This window comes from Falco cherrug, chromosome 5, assembly GCF_023634085.1.
Source record: "Falco cherrug isolate bFalChe1 chromosome 5, bFalChe1.pri, whole genome shotgun sequence".
NCBI classification, from domain to species: domain Eukaryota; kingdom Metazoa; phylum Chordata; class Aves; order Falconiformes; family Falconidae; genus Falco; species Falco cherrug.
In genome coordinates, this window is record NC_073701.1 from 57,221,641 (window position 1) to 57,239,830 (window position 18,190).

The 18,190-nt window shown below is 36.8% G+C and overlaps 1 protein-coding gene across 4 annotated transcripts in view; it reads left to right on the top strand.

The window, feature by feature from the left end:
• The window catches only part of RAB3IP (RAB3A interacting protein), a 34,111-nt gene extending 18,405 nt beyond the window's left edge, over positions 1-15,706 (top strand). For all 4 annotated transcript variants that reach the window (XM_055711847.1, XM_055711848.1, XM_005431880.4 and 1 more), the window contains 7 exons: positions 409-486; positions 847-1,050; positions 6,268-6,396; positions 8,690-8,802; positions 12,323-12,422; positions 12,526-12,595; positions 15,346-15,706. In XM_055711847.1, coding sequence (XP_055567822.1) covers positions 409-486; positions 847-1,050; positions 6,268-6,396; positions 8,690-8,802; positions 12,323-12,422; positions 12,526-12,595; positions 15,346-15,428 — 777 coding nt within the window. In that variant the 3' untranslated portion in view covers positions 15,429-15,706. The remainder of the gene's footprint in view (positions 1-408; positions 487-846; positions 1,051-6,267; positions 6,397-8,689; positions 8,803-12,322; positions 12,423-12,525; positions 12,596-15,345) is intronic.
• The last annotated feature ends 2,484 nt before the right edge of the window (positions 15,707-18,190 follow it).

Below are 18,190 nucleotides of genomic sequence, written 5' to 3' on the forward strand. Positions count from 1 at the left end.
CTTATGAATGTGCTACTGTGCCCATGTTGCTTTGTTGCTATTGGTTGAGCCTTTCTCTTGGGGGTCGAGGAACTTGACTTGTCAGCCACCGAAGCCTGACAGGAGCCTGGCGTTCATGACAGGTATTGTTCCTACTGGAGGGAGGTGGGTGGAGTTGCTGAATTTCTGAGTCTGGGCTGAGGATCAAGGAGAAGAAACTTGGTGGGCCAATGATGAAATCCAAGTGATAGATTTGTAGGTAATTTTTGGTATGTAACTACTTAATTTCAGACTGTTGCACAAGTTACTAGTAACAAATAGTCTCTGTGAAGCAAAAGTATGTCCTTAGCTTTTTGTTGTTGGTTGGTTTTTTTACTGGCTTTTGTAAATTTGTGTGAAGCATTTATGCTAGCTAAACATTTTTTATAGGAAGCACACAAAATGGTTAAAGAAGCTAATGTCAAACAAGCTGCAGCAGAAAAACAGTTAAAAGAAGCACAAGGAAAGGTGAGTTTTTTTCCCATTTGCTTGCTTTGTCTTTTCACGTGGTTATAAATCTAAAGTGTGACTCATAAAGGTGTAAATAGAGCATTACCTGGATACATTATGAAAATACATACTAAGCTGTTCTGTGTCACCTTCACATTCTTAGCTAACACCTATGGACACAGCTGGTGTTTCAGCATCATACCAGATAGCTAGCATGGGTGCATAGGAAGCCAGTGTTACTGCAGTATGCAATTGCATAGGCATGTGTATGTTAGTACTGTTGGAAGATGAAGTCTTGATTTGAACCGAGATAACTGGAAACTTTGTTAAATGATTTAACATATTTGTATGTTACTTTTTTTTTCTTCCTCCCTCAAGATTGATGTCCTCCAGGCTGAAGTAGCGGCACTGAAAACACTAGTACTGTCTACTTCACCAACATCTCCAACTAAGGAGTTTCAGTCTAGTGGAAAAACTCCTTTTAAGAAAGGCCATGCAAGAAACAAGAGTACAAGTAGTGCTATGGGTGGCAGTCATCAGGACCTTACCATGATGCAGCCAATTGTAAAAGACTGTAAAGAGGTAACAGGACAAGGATTGCCCTCTTCTTGTTGATAAGCTGGCTTTGTTGTTTTGTTTTACTCCCAGTAAATCTGTTGTATGTTAAATCTTCGTGTCATACTGACTGTTTTGGAGATGTTTTCCATTAGTGGAAGAAAATTTTTCTTACATACCAATAGGTGATGATTGTTTACCTTTAAATCATTAAGGCAATATGAGATAAGATTTGAAATATTGGAATTAATAATTTAAAGATTGAAATTAAAAAAAAACAACCCACCAACAAAAATACAATATAACTGAATGATAAGTCCTGATGGATTTTTACAAAGTTCATCACTGAAAGTTTATAAACTTTATTAAATGTTTCATAAGCTGTCATAGAAAAGAGGAAGAGTAATTTTATAGATCCATAATGGGTGAAAGAGGCCAGGGAAGAGGTGGAATCAATGATATACTAGAGAACAGAAGGAGAGTTACCACTGGAGTCCCAGAGGGGCCTGTGATATTTTTTTATTTTATTTTAAATCTACTCCTGTAACTGAAAATGGGGAAATAATGAGGTGGCAAGTTGGTGCTGGAGTGCTTTGAATGGTAGTAGAAAAAAGTGACTGAAGAGTTGAGAAGGGTCTTATGATACTGAGTGGTTAGTAGAACAGCAGGTGAAATGCAAAATCAATAAATGAGAAATGAGGCATCTAAGGAAAAAATGTAACTCTAGCAAGCATGCAGTTGTGGACTTAAAAACAAGGACATTGTGCTGGGAAGAAAAAGTACTTGTGGACACCACCTCAGTGCTCAGTGATGGTCAAAGACACAGAGCTTTAGGAGTTGTGAGGAAAGAAGTAAATAGCAAAAGGAGCAGCTTTATACTGCTGTATAAACATCTAGTAAATGTGTGTGTCTATGCATGCAACTGTATCTTCATCTCAGAAGGAATGTAATGAAAGTACAAGGAGTATGACATAGATGGTCAAACCTATGGGAAGTATTTCTGTGTAGAAAGATGCACTTGAGGTAGAATAAAAATCTATACAGTCACAGGTGACATGTGGAAGACGAATGGTGAACAAATACTAATGATTTCTTGTAATAAGGAGACTCTAGAAGCTAAAGGGAAAATCATTTTCAGTTGGTACATAATCAGACTTTACCACTCATTGTCATGAGGTAGCAAGATTAAAAACACAAATGTGTTCAAAATGTAGTTATACAAAGTGACAAAAGAAAAGCCTGTTCTATCTGTCTTCTATATACCTTGACATTTGGCTTAGGAAGCTTCTTCACAGATTGCTAGAAGTTAGGAGACAGTAAAATGAAGATACCTCACTGTTTTTTTTCTCGTACTGCTCTGCAGCCAGCTCTGTGACTGCTAGCCGTTGTCAGAGGGGTAACAGGCTAACTAGATCTTTAATGTGATTCACAGTGGCCATTTTAATACTTTGTTTTGCCAGTCATTATTGAGTGCATTTGTACTATACACCTTTTTACTATGAATCTAGAAAATAAAGCCATTTCCCAGTTTGTTTTATACTCAGGCTTTCAGAGAAAAAAAAAAGCTTTACATCCTGCATGCCCACTTTCAGTGGCATCCAGAATGTTTTCCTTATTAAAATTGAATCCTTGTTGCCCTTCAGAAAAGGGGAGAGCTGGGGTGCAATCCAATTACTTCATAAGCACCACACTGATGTCATGACTCAATGAAATTTTGAAGTGTTGGGCAAGGGTGAGAGAGGGGAGAAATGTGTTTTGCCTCAATTTCTTGTAGAGAGGTGGTGAATGTGAAGGACATGATGCAGAAGGTCCAGTCTGTCTGCCACTTCTAGTTCAGTCCCCTTTTTGTTGGCTGCATAAGGGCACACTTTGAGGCTGATGGAGGCTGCTCAAAACAGGTGACTTCCACTGACAGCCCAGAGAGTCAGTAAGAAAAACGGATTTTCCACCCACTGGGATCTGAGTCTTTCTGTCTGTCTTCTGAGCTGGAGTGTTTAACAGAGTGCAACATGGAGAGAAGAAAGACAGACTGCCTCTGGTGTAGTGGCTAGGACATTATTTTAAGCAGGACAACCATGCCTTCCCTACTGCTTTCATTGTCCAGTTCTTTGTGGTTGTGTTTATTGTCGGTCTAAGGTAAATATTTTTGCATTTCTCGGAGCTGGGTCTGAAACCCTAGTTCTGCCCCCTTCTTGCTAGATGTTCTTGCCACTGAGTTAGGTTACCCTTTGTGTGGCATTCTCCTGATTTTAACTGATTTGGCTTCAAAAGGAGGGCTAAGAGTACCCTTGCTCAGGGTTATATAGTGTTCTTGTGGTGTGGAGAATGTAGCTTTGGACCCTTATGGAGAGTACCACCCAGAGCTTTGCATTTCAAGATGCTGGATGGAGCTGGGTGTAAACACATGTCAACTCTCAGGTTTCTTTGTGGAATATAGACAGAGTGGCTGGCTGTCCACACTAAATTGCAGTGGAGCCAGAAAGGTGACAGCATCCCAGAGAAATATCTCCTAGCATGTGGGAGTAATCTCTAGGATAAGTAGACGCTTGTAATTAAGTTAGGTATTAACAGGATTTAGGTAAGCTGAATAACTGCCGGTATCTTAGGCAGGCAGGTAGCATCCACTCAGCATAAATACTGATAAACGCATCGGTGGTGTTCAAAGAGCTTAAATGTTTCACTGATGTTGTATTTTACTATAAAATGGAAGTATTAAAAGTTTAACTAGAATTACTATTACAATTGGCTGTATATTTAATTGCAGGTAATCAAAATTTTGATCTAGTGAAAACACAGTAAAGGCAGGGAGGAGATATACATGTAGCACTGTGTGGATTGGAAAGGGTGAGCAGATTTGTCAAAGCAGCTTCTTTATAAATTGCAGGTTTGGGTGAAATTGAGTGAATAAGAAACACATCTTAATTTTTAGAAATCCTATAGCATAAATCAAAAATGGCTGGCTTTTTTTTTTTCTGCTGATATCTCTTGATTGTGTTCATTTTAAAGCCAGACCTGAAATGGGGTTTAAGGTGTAGGTAATGTTCCTTTAGGGAGTGAATTACACCTATTGAATTTCATTTGTACAATGAGGTTGGTGGCTTAGCAACCAGAACATTTATGGACTAGCTTAATTAAGATGGCTCTTCCTGATTGTACCTGAGTGTAAGGCAAGTAGCTCTAATGGAAAAAAATTTGCCAGTCTAATTTTTGAAGGTTCTTTTTCAAGGAAAAAAACCCCAACAAAATGACAAAAGAACTCCCCGAAATATATATGTAAAAGAATGGCTAAGTGCTGGGAGCTTGGAGAAGGGGAAAGAACAAAAGACTGAAAGAGGTTGGTTCAGAGCGGTGTACCGATCTATTAATAGGATTAAAAAGATTTTTTAGCGTATTTTATTTTCCCTCTTTCATTATCTCATCTATATTATTTGCTTTTAATATGACAAAAACTTAGAATCACATCCTGGCTTATCTTTGGCCTGCAACACCAGTCCCTTCCTATAGCTTTAGGTTTGGGTTTTAGGAGTATAGAATCATTTTGGTTGGAAAAGACCTTTGAGACCATTAAGTCCAACTATTAACCCAGGACTGCCAAGTCCATCACTAAACCATGTCTCTAGGCATCTCATCTACACATTTTTTAAACGTCTCCAGGGATGGTGATTCCACCACCTCCCTGGGCAGCCTGTTCCAATGCTTGACCACCCTGTCAGTGAAAACATTTTTCCTAAGATCCAGTCAAAACTCCCCTGGCACAACTTGAGGCTGTTTCCTCGTGTCCTGTCTCCTGTTGCTAGTTATCTGGAAGAAGGGACCGACCCCCACCTGCCTACAACCTCCTTTCAGGTAGTTGTAGAAAGCAGTAAGATCTCCCCTGAGTCTTCTCCAGACTAAACAGCCCCAGTTCATAAGACTTGTGCTCTAGACCCTTCACCAGCCTTGTTGCCTTTCTCTGGATGTGCTCCAGCACCGGTATGTCCTTCTTGAAGTAAGTGGCCCAAAACTGAACACAGTATTCAGGTTTAGGATCACACAGTATTAGGTCTGCAGTAGTACAAGAACGGGATTCGACAACCAGTGGAAGGGGAAAGTTGCTCAAGTCTTTGTCAGCAGAATGTCAAAACCAGTCTGAGGGGTGGTGTTGTATATCCCATTGGGGACTGGCATTAGTCTTTTACATTGGATTAGGAGTATGCATTGGAAGCAGTCATCCCCACTCGGCTTGGTTCACGTCTTGGAGCAGTGTTGGTGCCTGTGAACAAGATCCTTCTCAAGTAATCCTAAATGAGAGGATGGGCTCTGGGAATACCTTAGTGTGCTCCATCTGTCCGTGGGTAGCCGGCCCATGGGATAGGTGTGTATTTTAATAGCAACCTAGTACCAGTCTCCTGAACACCAGACTGGATAGGTGCCTTCCCACAGCTAAGCTGCTCTCAACATGGAGATAACAGAACAAGGTGTTTTCAAAGCAGATAAAACTATCTCTAAAACAGAGCATGCTTACTCTTAGCATGATTTAATGGGTTTATTTTAGTATTTCTCCATTGACAAGAGGAGTGGTGGGGGAGCGGGCTTATAAATCATGCTCTGTGAATATCCTTGCCTTCCTGTTGTAGCATGGTGTAGGAAAGAGTTTGGGCATAAAGATGAAAACTGAAGAATAAGAGTATCGTTTTAATTGATTTATATTATTGACTTCCTGTTTTCCTGTGTTAGTATATTTAGTGTGTTAAATGTCTGTTTTCTTTTAGTGTTCGGATAGCAGCATGTTATATTCAGATGCAGGGTGAATGTATAAGATGTATAAGACTGCAGTTTTCTTTAGATTTCTCTGCTTTTCTGTAACTCAGAAAAGCAGATGGACTAAAATACTGTAATGAAGGTGTGTCAAGGAGATTTTTTTTTTTTTTTTTTACTATTAAACAATCAGTTAAGTTTTTTCACATTGATCCTGGAAGCCTAGGAAATGGGGGAGAGGTAATTAGCTTCTCCCTGGTGTAGCGGTGACCAGTGAGAGCATTAACCCCGGTGCCTTGACAATGGTATGTTTTGATTTGATTATATTTACAGTCTTAGGAAAGTGGATTTAAGAAGGTGTTCATAGCTGGGGCATGATAGCATTCTTTCACAGTGTGATGGAAAGCATGTAGTTTTAATGCGTATTATTTACCCGTGAATATTTGCAAACTATAGTAGAGTGATAATTGTAGTACTAAAATATGTGAATCTTTGTGTGTGTTCTAGGCTGACCTGTCTTTGTACAATGAATTCAGATCTTGGAAGGATGAGCCAACTATGGACAGAACATGTCCTTTCTTGGACAAAATTTATCGGGAAGATATTTTTCCGTGTTTAACCTTCTCAAAAAGTGAGGTAATGGAAATAGTCTAAATGTGGTCACTGATGCTTTTCCCTTAAATATGTTACATGAAACCAGTAGACTATTAAAAATGTTTTCATATGAAGTTTAACCATTTTTGTTTCATTAGAGTGTGACAGTTTACAGTAAGTGCTGAAGTTTAGTCTAGTATATTGAAATGATAATTTTTTTCTTCACTATTTAATTTATGCTATACCAGATATTGGCCTTTTTAGGTCTTCTCCTTCAGATATTACTCCTGTCTGGCAGAATCTGATGCTTGTAGGAATGGATGGTGTTTTTTTTTTTTTCTGATATTTCAAAGATCCTCTGGATTCTGTTGTAGAAATAGTGTCCTGACACTTGTTTCTTGTTTGTATAGGGGGCAGTAGAGACCAATATATTTAATTTTGTGGACCAGTTTTCTTTCATCAGTCAGCACAGGCTGCAAGCACAGTCTGGGTGTTTTCTTGGAGAGGTCTGAGTTACAAAAATCAGACTTCAGGATTTTATATGATTCAACAGGGGCAGTTTGGGAATAGAGTTTTAGATGAAACAAATTACAAGACTTTTTTTTTTTTCTTTCCTTGTGTTATTGTCACACATTCCCATACAGAGGAAGGACTGGAGTTTTACCCATTCCTGGGAATAATGTGGAACAGATTCCAGCTCAGACTACTTTACTTAGTTGTTCTTAAACAGCATTTTCAGGCTTGTAGTTGTGGTATCAGTCTCTTAAGGGGAAGGGACCATATTCTTAGATCTTTATTGATATAAGAACAACACATTTTAAAGCCCTCAGACTTGTGTTTTTCCCAATAAAGTTGAACACCTCCCTCACATGAAAAATGCTGTAGTTTCTTCATAATGTTTATCTGGTATTTTCATATGGTTTGTTATGTTCTTTTGCCATGCTTTACATCTGCTGTTACTTGCTGGCTGTAAGCATGCATGATCTTTCAGTTAATTGCATACCAGTTCATTGTGGTTGGTGTACAGCATCATGTGAACCTCTCCCACTAAAAAGTTTACTTGGTTACTATGGGAGTTAAATTGGTTCTGCAGTAGGCCATCCTGTTGTCTTTCCCAGCAACTTCATTTTGTTTTTTTCTGCTTCGGTGCTGATGTAACTACTGTAGATTTGTATTTCCTCCTAAGGAAAGAATGAGGCTTCTAGCACTTGTCAGTTACACAGTTATGGTTTCCAGATGCTGTACATAGTGACCAACTTCTGTTTTCACTTGAATATCAATAAACTAATATGCAGTTTAGCCAAACAATAAACTACAAGTTAGTGTTTTTGAATAATTGGAAATGCAGTTATCTGAATCGTTGAGGTATTGTATTAACTCTCAGTAGCCTATTGTGTATATGCGTAATGTTTTGCTTTTGGGAGGTGGGAGAGAAAGTGTGTTTTATATGAACTGCTTTAATAGTAACATTCTGCTTTTAAAATATTCAAAGTACAATAGAAAAATATCTTTGTTACTCAGTAGGAAGGAACCTTAGCACAGAACTATTTCACTAATGACATAAATTGCCCCTTCTTTTAAATCAAGTAATGGCTATTACTTGTCCATACTTAAACAGTAGTCTTGGGCAGTTTAGGCCAGTGAAGCAAAATGAGCATATTTCTAGTGTCTTATGATTGTGGGTTTATAAAGAATTAACATAAAAAGCCTGGGCAGAGTTGCACTTTGTTTCATGAAGATGATGTTTGGACTAGTGTTTCAAAGTTGCAGTGGGTTTTTCTATATATTATGTTGGCTTATTCTATATATGTTACTCAGTCTTACTTGTTTGAACACCTTTCTAAAGATATCTTTGGCTGAAAAAGTGACATAATATCTACTTGGGTTTTGCAAGATAAGGAAGCATGCTGCATAATTTTGTGTTTCCATAGCACACAATAAAATTAGAGCAAGTTTTTTTAAATAAAAAAAGTTTGTGCCATATCCTGTTTCTGACAAGAACACAGCACATACGAATCATATGTGCTATTTGGGCTTATGAGGAATGACTGAAAATACAATTAGCATTTGAAACATGCTTGACTACATTCCCAGCTGTAAAGGCAGTTATCTTGCCTCGGGGAGGGCAGGGTTATTTGGAGGGTAGAATTTAAACAGGAGCCTGGAAATGGGACTTCTTGCTCACTATGAAAGCAAAATCTCATTTGTAATTTAATTTGTTTGGTGAGTTGATTTTTTTTTCAGTGTTCCTAACTTAACAGAGAAAGAAATGTCACTGCTTTGAAGCAATGGATAACAGAGCTGTTCTTAACTGCTTTCTAAATTTCTCTTGCAGTTGGCCTCAGCTGTTCTGGAAGCTGTTGAAAACAACACTTTGAGCATTGAACCTGTTGGCTTGCAACCTGTTCGATTTGTGAAAGCTTCTGCAGTTGAATGTGGGGGACCAAAGTATGTTAAGCTAACAGACAGAGTGGGAATCTTGATTCGTTTGAGATAACAGATTGAGAAAACTGCTATCAACTGATCACCTCAGTCAGATTTGTGTATTTTAACCTTCATTTCCTAAAATCTAAGTTTTCAAGATTGCTGTTAAATAATTTTATGGGGAAAGTAAGCAACTAGTAAATTAAACTTTAAAAAAAATTGATCTAGAACAAACCTTTAAGACAAAGTCCCTTTTTGGGAGAGCTCTTTGCTTCACTTATGATGCATTGACCACAAAAGTAACACTAACTTCTTTGGAGAAGACTGTCCTGATACTTGAAACAGATGCTATTAAACTAGGCACTATCACCTGGAAAGCATCATGAAAGAAATAGGTGTTGAAGCAGTACAGGCTGAATATTTGACATCTGGAGTATCTGTGGCCTAGGAAACTTAGGACATGCATAGCACACTGACAAAGGTAGATGAAGGATTTGAGAGGAAATACTTAGAATAAATCCTTTGAATTTGAGTTGGAGTAACATAATGAAGCGGGAATGAATGTGAGTTTGAATCTAAAGCAGGAAGTATGCTTGAAGGACAGGGAGGTTATTTTAGAAATTTTGGAATGGTCCTAGAGGAATCTGAAGCCAAGGCTTGTTTAGGTACTGGTGGTCCTAGAAGAATCTGAAGCAAGGCTTGTGTTGTCAGGTGCTGATACAGACATTAAAGTCAGGTGGGAGGGACTTGCCTTGAGGTGCTGGGGTTTTGATGGGTGTGGAGAAGGGATTTAGTGTGCTTTAGCATATATCAGGGTTAAGCAAGCAAGGTCAGTGTTCATCTGAAGCCTTCCAAATTTTCAGAAGGCCTTGATTTTTTGGTTGGAAATCATTTGGACAAGTTGACAGTTGTCTAATATTTGTTCTGATGGAGCTGAGTTTTCTCATAGAAGGCTTGCATCAAAAAGCTTTCATCTGGCTCTTAAGATTATTTTTTTAATTATCATTTTTCATTGCTATTGGTTTTAGTTCTTGCTTTTCCTCCAGTTTTTGAGTGGAAGAGAAAATACATTTATCGTATTTCAAATTCTTTATTTTCTCTTGAAAGCTGTGCAAACTGAAAATTGTTTTACGACTTAGTCTTTGATCCTTTCTAGCCTACAAAATTCAGGCGTTCATATACTCTTCAGCTTACTCCTGTCACTAGAAAACATGCCCTCATCTGAAGGGCCCACCACTAATAAAGGAGCTGCTTAAGGGCTGGTGATTTCGAGTTCAAGATAAACCACTGTGAGCTGCGTTCTGTGAATGCAGTAAAGAATCTGGAGAGCCAGAAGCTACTGAAACAAGTAATATGTCATTAAAAAGCAATTGGCAAATTGATTTAAAATCATTGTGGTTCAAGCAACTTCCCTATGTCTTGACATGATGAAATATTTACTCAAAACCAGGATACTCAGTTGCATCATTCAGAAGTTTCATGAGATTTTTAACGTATTTTCTGTAGTGTAAGATAATTTTTATATTAGAATTTATGTAATCCTTAAATAGTTGGCTAGATACAGATTAATGTTTTGAGATTACAGTGCACAAATTGTAATTAGTTACTGTAGGTGTATCAAAAGGCCAAGTGTACTCCTTTTTCCCTTTTTCTACTGACTTGTAAAGACAAAAACTTGTGGTGTTGCTTGTAGATAAGTAATAAGTAAGGAATATGCAGTATTTCAGTGTAACTTGGCAGCAAATGTGCTTTGCCTTATGTATGATTACTTGCAGTGAATGGGAAACAGGTGTTCCAGTTTTCACTGAATCAGAGTAGCATTTTCACATTTTTTATTCTTATATGGTGCAAAGCACTACTTTTATTGAAACCATGTTCTTAAATAGGTAGTAATACAGACAAACTGTAAATAAATAATAACAAAAACTTGAGTAATGTTTTTAAAGGAATTATTTTATTGTACAGTTGCCTGGGGGATGGGGGAACAGATGGCACAAAATGGTGGGTAATAGCCCAACAGAAAAATAAGGAGTGGAGGGCAGAGAGCTGTGATAATAGTGAAGAAAGGTCTTGATATACAGAAGTTACTGAATGGTGCCTGTGATGGTGTGTAGTAAGTGCTGCCTTAATGAAAGACAGCTGGGTTTCCCCACGGGATTCGAATAATTGTCCCCATGGGGAACAAAGAGCTAAGCTGCGTGTGTGCCATACAGCGCAGAAATGAGTCAGTAGTAGTAACAGCCATGCCAGCATTTAACCTGGTGTGATGAAAGATAACATACAGAACGTAATTCTATAGCCAGAAGGAAAAAAAAGGCTTTATTTTCCTAGCATTGAAAGTCTGTCTGTTTTCTCACAGAAGCCTGACTGAAATTGCCATTAGCTTGCTTTAGCTACTCTAGGATTTCTTGGATCAATGGTCTGCTGTCAGTCCTCATAAATTGCTATGGAAAATTATATATACTCTTCAATTTTCTCCTGTCTTGCATGGTTCTGTGGACCAGCTGCAGGCTATTTAAAAGGATCTCTGAGCCACTGTTTAGAACCACAGAAGCTTATTAATTTTTGTTTCGCTTTTGAAAGGCTGCTTGTTCTTAGTCTCCCTAATTTTGTTAGGTAGAAATGGAAGAGAGAAGAGCCAGCAGCTTTTAAAATCAATGAAACTGTGGATGCCATGAGAACCCAGTTCATCTGAGATGCTCCAATATAGAAATTCCAAGTAAATAAAATTCCCATTTTATTTACATTTATTGATTGTATTGATAGTTCAGTCCAGAGATTCAAACCATCTTTTTCTAAAGAATGTTGGAAGAAATGTTAAAAAATTCTTTGCCTTTTCCTGAATAGTGTTTTTGGGAAGAATTTGTGGTGACTACTGACCTCTCCTTGTTCCTGAATGACATACCTGCAGTACACTAGAAGAAGTAAATTTGATTATTTTACCATCATTTTTTGTAGTGGCAATGGAAATCATTATTGCCAGACAGCCTGTTTTCCTTTGTCCCAAATTATTATACTCGGAATATAAAATACTATTTCCATTTAGGCATAAATGCAAAGCTCATCTTAACGTGCATCTGAGGGAGGCTTCAGAGAATTAACTGCTATTCTGTAGGGCTGATGTTTGGTTTTTTTTTATGATGATGAAATGCATGGTCAAGCAGAAGTTTTTAAAAAAATCTTCTTAAGTGTTGGCATCAACTGATAATTTAAACAATGTTTATTTCACATATGAAGAGGTAAAGAACTCCCACTGTTCCAGAGTTGTCAAGCCAACTTGAATTAGTGAATATGAGAGGGCATGACCAGAGCTGAAGAAAGTTTTAAAAATCAGAAATGCATCATGGTGCTCCAGTATTCAAACAAAAGGTACTAAAGTAATTGGCAACATAATGTAATAGTTGCAACTTGTAAAATGAAGGCAGACATCTGGGTATCTGTGCCTATATGAAGCAATTTTACATTAACACATTAAACCCATACAGGTGTTTAGATGTTAAGGTCAGATTCCTTTATTATGTCATGTAAAATTTATGTTTTCTAGGAAATGCGCTCTCAGTGGACAAAGTAAGTCATGCAAACATAGAATAAAATTAGGAGATACAAGCAGTTACTACTACATTTCTCCTTTCTGTCGTTACAGGGTAAGTACATTTACTGTGATTTCAAGTTGCAGTTATTTAGTTATTATTTCCCTTACCATTATACAAAATGATATTAACCATCATTGTTTTTATATGGGTTCAGATCACTTCTGTGTGTAACTTCTTTACATATATTCGATACATCCAGCAAGGACTGTTGAAGCAGCAAGATGGTGAGTAGGGAGCTGTATTTGCCATACATAAAAATTTGCATAGTGCATATGCCTAAAACTTGCTGTCTGTGCACAATAACAGTGACCTAACAAAGGTCTGTATGTTGTTAGGCATTGTTGTAATTACGTGAATTTGGTGATATTCCACCCTCTAATGAAGTTATTTTTTTAACAACAACGACAAATTAAAAAGCAGCGATCTTTAGTCCATCTAAAAGCCCTTTATGTTATTCAGTAAGAAATGTCATAAAAAATTCTGTAACAAGAGGAGTGAGTTAGTCTCAGTTTTTCCATATAGTATTCAAAAATCAAGTCTTTCTCATAGAATGTGGAGATGTGTTAAAAAACCCTTCAGTTTGGTTTGATCTGGGCTGTTTTTTTCTTCTCGGTGTTTTGATGTGTCTTCTCATTTCATGTATTCAGAATTCAGACAGCTGTTCTTGTCAGACTCTCTTTCAGGGAGAACTGGCAAGGATGACAATATTTTTGCTTAAATTGTAAACAATAAACAGGAAACCATACTATAATCATTCATCTGAGTGCAGCTGAGAAATGAGGTCTCAGTCATTGCTGTGGCATGGCAAAGTCTCTTGATTAGGGCTCTGGTTATAAATGTAAAGCTTGATTACCTTCACCCTACCCCAAAAGGGAAATGTGGTTTCTTACTGTCATTGCTTCAGGCTGTGGGGTTTTTCCCCATCCCCCCGCCCCGCCTTGTTACCTGGTTGATTTGTTCCTGTCAAATAGCATATCCAACAACTGCCTATTTAAACTGTTTGTGCAGTAATTCAGAAATTTGCTTAACTGTGCTATTCAGTTTCAATATGACCATATAAAAGAAGATGGTTATGAAAATGTATGCACTGTACAACTAGTTACTTAATACTGAAATTTAAAAATATAGTGGGTTGGAGTTGTAGTTACTGGTCTTCACTTGGAAGACTATTTTACCTGTTTACCACTATAAAAGAAAGTTATGGTGATTTGATTGTTTGAACTGTACACGATTTAATTGTATTTCCTGTCCAGGTCAAAGACTATTGCCTAACGGCCTTCAGTCCAAGGTTTTGTGGTTTTGTTTTTTTTTTTTTTTTTTTGAAACGGACCGTATTGCTTAGGCTCTTGGATTTGCTAAGCACAGTTAGCAGAAAAAGTGTCATTAGCCCTGTGTTAATAGTTAATTTAAAAAATTGCTTTCACTTTTAATTTATTTTTTTAGTTCAGTTGCATTTTTGTTATAGTAGAGTAAAATCAGCATTATAATGTTTATGGATAAGAAGAGTCTGTGCTTTTCATTCATCCAGTCTTTGTGTCTGTGTGGATTTGCTTCACCTAGCATTTGGCTCGAACTAGCCCCACTTTGATCTGTGTCACCTATAGTAATCTCTTGTGATGTTTCCCAGTTTCAAGAGCTCTGTATTTCAGCCACACGCAAATCTTTTGTTTCTGTTTCTAACCTGAAGTACTCCTGAGGTGACAGACTGTTCCTTATAAAAAAATAATGCTGTTAACTTTCCTTGTCAAAGGGTATTATTTTCATGGAATTCACCAGAAATTCAACTATTTCATACACTAAATTGTTTAATAAAACCTTCAGGTGGTGGTAATTGTTACTGATTTACTGGCATTACAGATGATCTTGAAAATGTGTTATTTAACTGTAAACCAAATAAAAACTTAAAAGACTTTTACTTTGACCAAAAGGACCTATATATAGTTTCAACTAAAATTTTAGTTTGCTGTTGAGGTAAAGAAATTAAGCTAATATTTTTCTATCAAATAATGAAATATTTTCAGCATTATCAGAAATAGTTATTCACAGGAAGTTTTGAAAAATGCTGAAGCTTGGTGTTTCAGCTCAATTGTCCAGCTTTACCATTAAAAACATAGAATTTGCATTTGTAGCTTTACGTATTTTAACAATACCTTTACAAGAATGTAGGCAGTCATGATCATTGTCTGCATAATGTGTTACATGTATTTCTACTTATGCATCGTATGATTTTTTGAGACAAAGTCACTTTTATGAAACTGTTTTTCCAAATATGGTAGGGAAGACCTTGTGCCTGTTGCTGAGGTTAATAATCTTTATAGTCATTCTACATCATGATCTTGACTGCATGGAATTTATTTTTATCTTGAATAATTATATACTCAGTTTTGATTTGTATTGTTGTGGCATCTAGAAGCTTAAGGTATGCACTAGACTTATCAAATTTAGCTAAACACACAGGAAATTTTAAAAAAGGTATTTTTCCTCCCCAGTTTATTGTTGCTGGCAGATTGCTGGTAGAAAAAAGAGGTAGGAAGAAAGATTACAGATGGAAAAATTATAACAATTACAGATTCTGTGATAAAACAATTCATCCAACAAGTTCTGCTTTTGTCTTCTGTAGTCTTTTAATTTTACAGAAAACGAGTCAAGGGGCGGGGCAGTTAAAATGAGAAACTGCAGTTAATTGAAGTTGACAAGAAATAGTAATGTATTTTTGTTCCCCAATTTTAAAAAAATAAATCTAAAATTTGGAGATTTTCTTATGGGGCCATCATTTAGCATTTTTTGAATAATACTTCCACAAATTTTGTCACAACCAAGCACAAATAGCTCTTACTCATTAATTCTGGTTTTACTAGCTGTTTGTTGCTTTTGAAGTTGCCCTAAACTGATGTACAGTGAGGTGGCCTGTATACATCAGTTGAACCAAAATATGAATTCAGTATGTTTCATGATATTTCTGTCTTGTTTTTAGTGGATCAGATGTTCTGGGAAGTTATGCAGCTGAGAAGAGAGATGTCACTAGCAAAACTTGGCTATTACAAGGAAGAGCTCTAAATCTTTTTACTTCTGCGTGTGCATGAACTTCATTGAATATACATAACTAAAATTGCTGAATCTGTCACTTGATATTTATTTCCACAAAGTGGGTCCAAGATCTTTCTCCTTTTGCAGATGGCACTAAGAAGTACTGTGATTGTTTTGAACTGAGCTATGCTGTATATGCATACATATAATACTTAGTTGAACAAATGTGGTAAGCACTTGCAGATGTATTAGTGATTGTAATTTACATTTAAAAACAAAACTTCTGATTAAAGTGTTAGTCCAAAGCATTGTTTGTCTTTTGTTCTTTGTGATGCAGAATGATGTGAACCTCCCTGATAAGTCATTCCAAAATGTAAAACTGAAGTGATTTTATGAAGAGGGAATAAACGCCTGATGTTTTCTTCACTGTAGAGCTTGGATAGGTATATGTGTATCTCTATGCATGTATGCCAATACAGTTAACAGACAACTGGGAGAACTTGGATGACTTTGAAGTGCTGCTTTCCTGTATTTTTCATTTTTAAAACTATGTAAGAAGAGAAACATGTATAGTAAATCTGGGTATCTTGTCTAAAGTAGGTTGCTTTTCAAACATCAAGGAACATTAAATTACCTTGGTCACTCTCATTAGAAATCTGTCCTGACCCCTATCTGACTGCTAAAACCTTTCTTTTCCCTTCTTAATTGTCTTTTTAAATAAATAGAAAGAAATAAAAAAATAGAATCTTTTCATTCCTTTAAATGATTTTTTCCTTCCTGCTTTTTGTAGGATTTCCAGTTTCTGATATTTTGTACATCAATTTCTCACAGCTGTCCTTGAAACTGGAAAATATCCATTATGTGACAACTTGAACATGCTGCTGATAATTTCCATATAATGTTATCAGTTTCTTCACACGTGCAATTTGATACAAAGGGACCCAAAAAAAGGATCATGGCTTCCTAAGGAAGATGCTTTTTCTGTTGGATTGCTGCTTTGGCATTTCACGTACAAGTGGCCCTTCTTCCCTTGGCACAGTCCAAGCTGAAAGCAGACAGTTGATGAGGTTACAAGGACCACAGTTGTGCGTACGTACCAGATATGCCATGTACAAGCCTTTTTTGGAAAAAAACACTAGGTCTTGGTTGTGACAGCCATTTATCAATTACAGGTAAGATTAAAGCATTGGCAGATAAATTGAAAATCATCGGAAGTAAAACCAAGTTTATACAGTTCTTTTAACAAGAAGCATCTTAGTGGGTACAGGTTTCCTTTGCTGCTGAACAAACCCAATGTGATTCATCACTGTCTTATTGGAGTGTTCTCCATTTTTATAACAGTAAATAGACTAAGCAGTGAAATTTAATACCATACTTGCGTTGCTTGTATGCCTGAAACCACTTTGTAAGCCTTGGCTTTGACCAGGCATTTCAGTGTTAAGATTAAAACAAACAACTGAACCAAAATATTTTACTCTAGTAATGGAATCTATCTAGCCTGTGCTATTTCATACAGACAAAATATTTTTATCAGTCTCCTAATACTGTGTACTACCTCCTATTGTAAAAAGCTGGAAGAATCCTACCTTAAACTGTTAAAGGGTTGTTTATTCTTTCAATAATGCCACGGAAGTCTGATTTTATTCACTCTTGGAAAACAAACTGTATTTGTTGGTGTTATGTTTTATGTTAGGCTTGTAAACGCTTCCTAAATGATTGTTAATTGTGTTTACATAATGAGATGGAGCAGTTTTCAGGATTAGCTAACAGTAGGTAAATCATAGCTGGTAGTTGCTGCTATTCTGACTTAATCATTTACAAGTGTTGCTCATTCAAGCAGAGAGAAGGGTCCTTTCTATACATGATAATGTTGAGACACAAATTGTATCTAAAGTTTATAATGCTGAAGTGATTTTCTTCTACTAGGGACTGTACATGCATCCAGTGTAATCTCAGTAGTGATGACTGGCTCAATTACATCAACATCTGGTAAATACTGATTGGCTTGCTTCTGTCTTCAAGTCCCTTCCCCAAAACTCTTTTCTATATTTTCAATACAAGCTGCCTATCATGGGAAAACTGTGTCCTTCTGAGTGCTTGGGGCTTGTAAAAACTGTGCAACAGCTACTTGTTTGGTGAATATAACTACTTCAGGAAATGGCCTTATTCCAGATTTCTTCATTGAAGCTGTTGTTCATAACCAAATGCCTCTTACAGATGCCCATTCAAAATGTCTGAATGTTTTCCTCCTGTTTGCTTAGGGCTGACAGAACAGGCAATTTTCAGTGTACAAAGATCAATTTAAGAAAAGTGAAATAAGGTTTGCTGCTAGCCTTAGAGGACCTTTGTTCGTTGTTCAGCTTTCCTGTATGTTTTTTAGTGTTACTGTAGACAGTTTGTAATTTAATTTTGTTAATAATAATGATGTAGAAGTTCTGTTTATCTATAATCAAACTGCTGAGGTGATTTTTTTTTTAAGAGCAGTTGGATAGTCTGATGCTCAGCTGCTTAAATTGGGTAGTATATATGGTGAAAGTGGTGATGGCTTTTTGCGCTTTCATTTGATTACTTATTGCTTTCATCAGTAGTGTTAATTACATCACCTGTATGAAAGTACAGAGACAAATAATTTTTATTGCTGCATTTTTTGCGCATGTGTAATTGTGGCTAGTACTGGGACCAAAGGTCCTTAAAACAAGAACACCAGACATCCTGAACAGAAGAGATCACATCACCCTTGGTCTTGCCTCAAAAGCCTTGTCAGATTTTGCTTTACATGTAGTGGAGTTGAA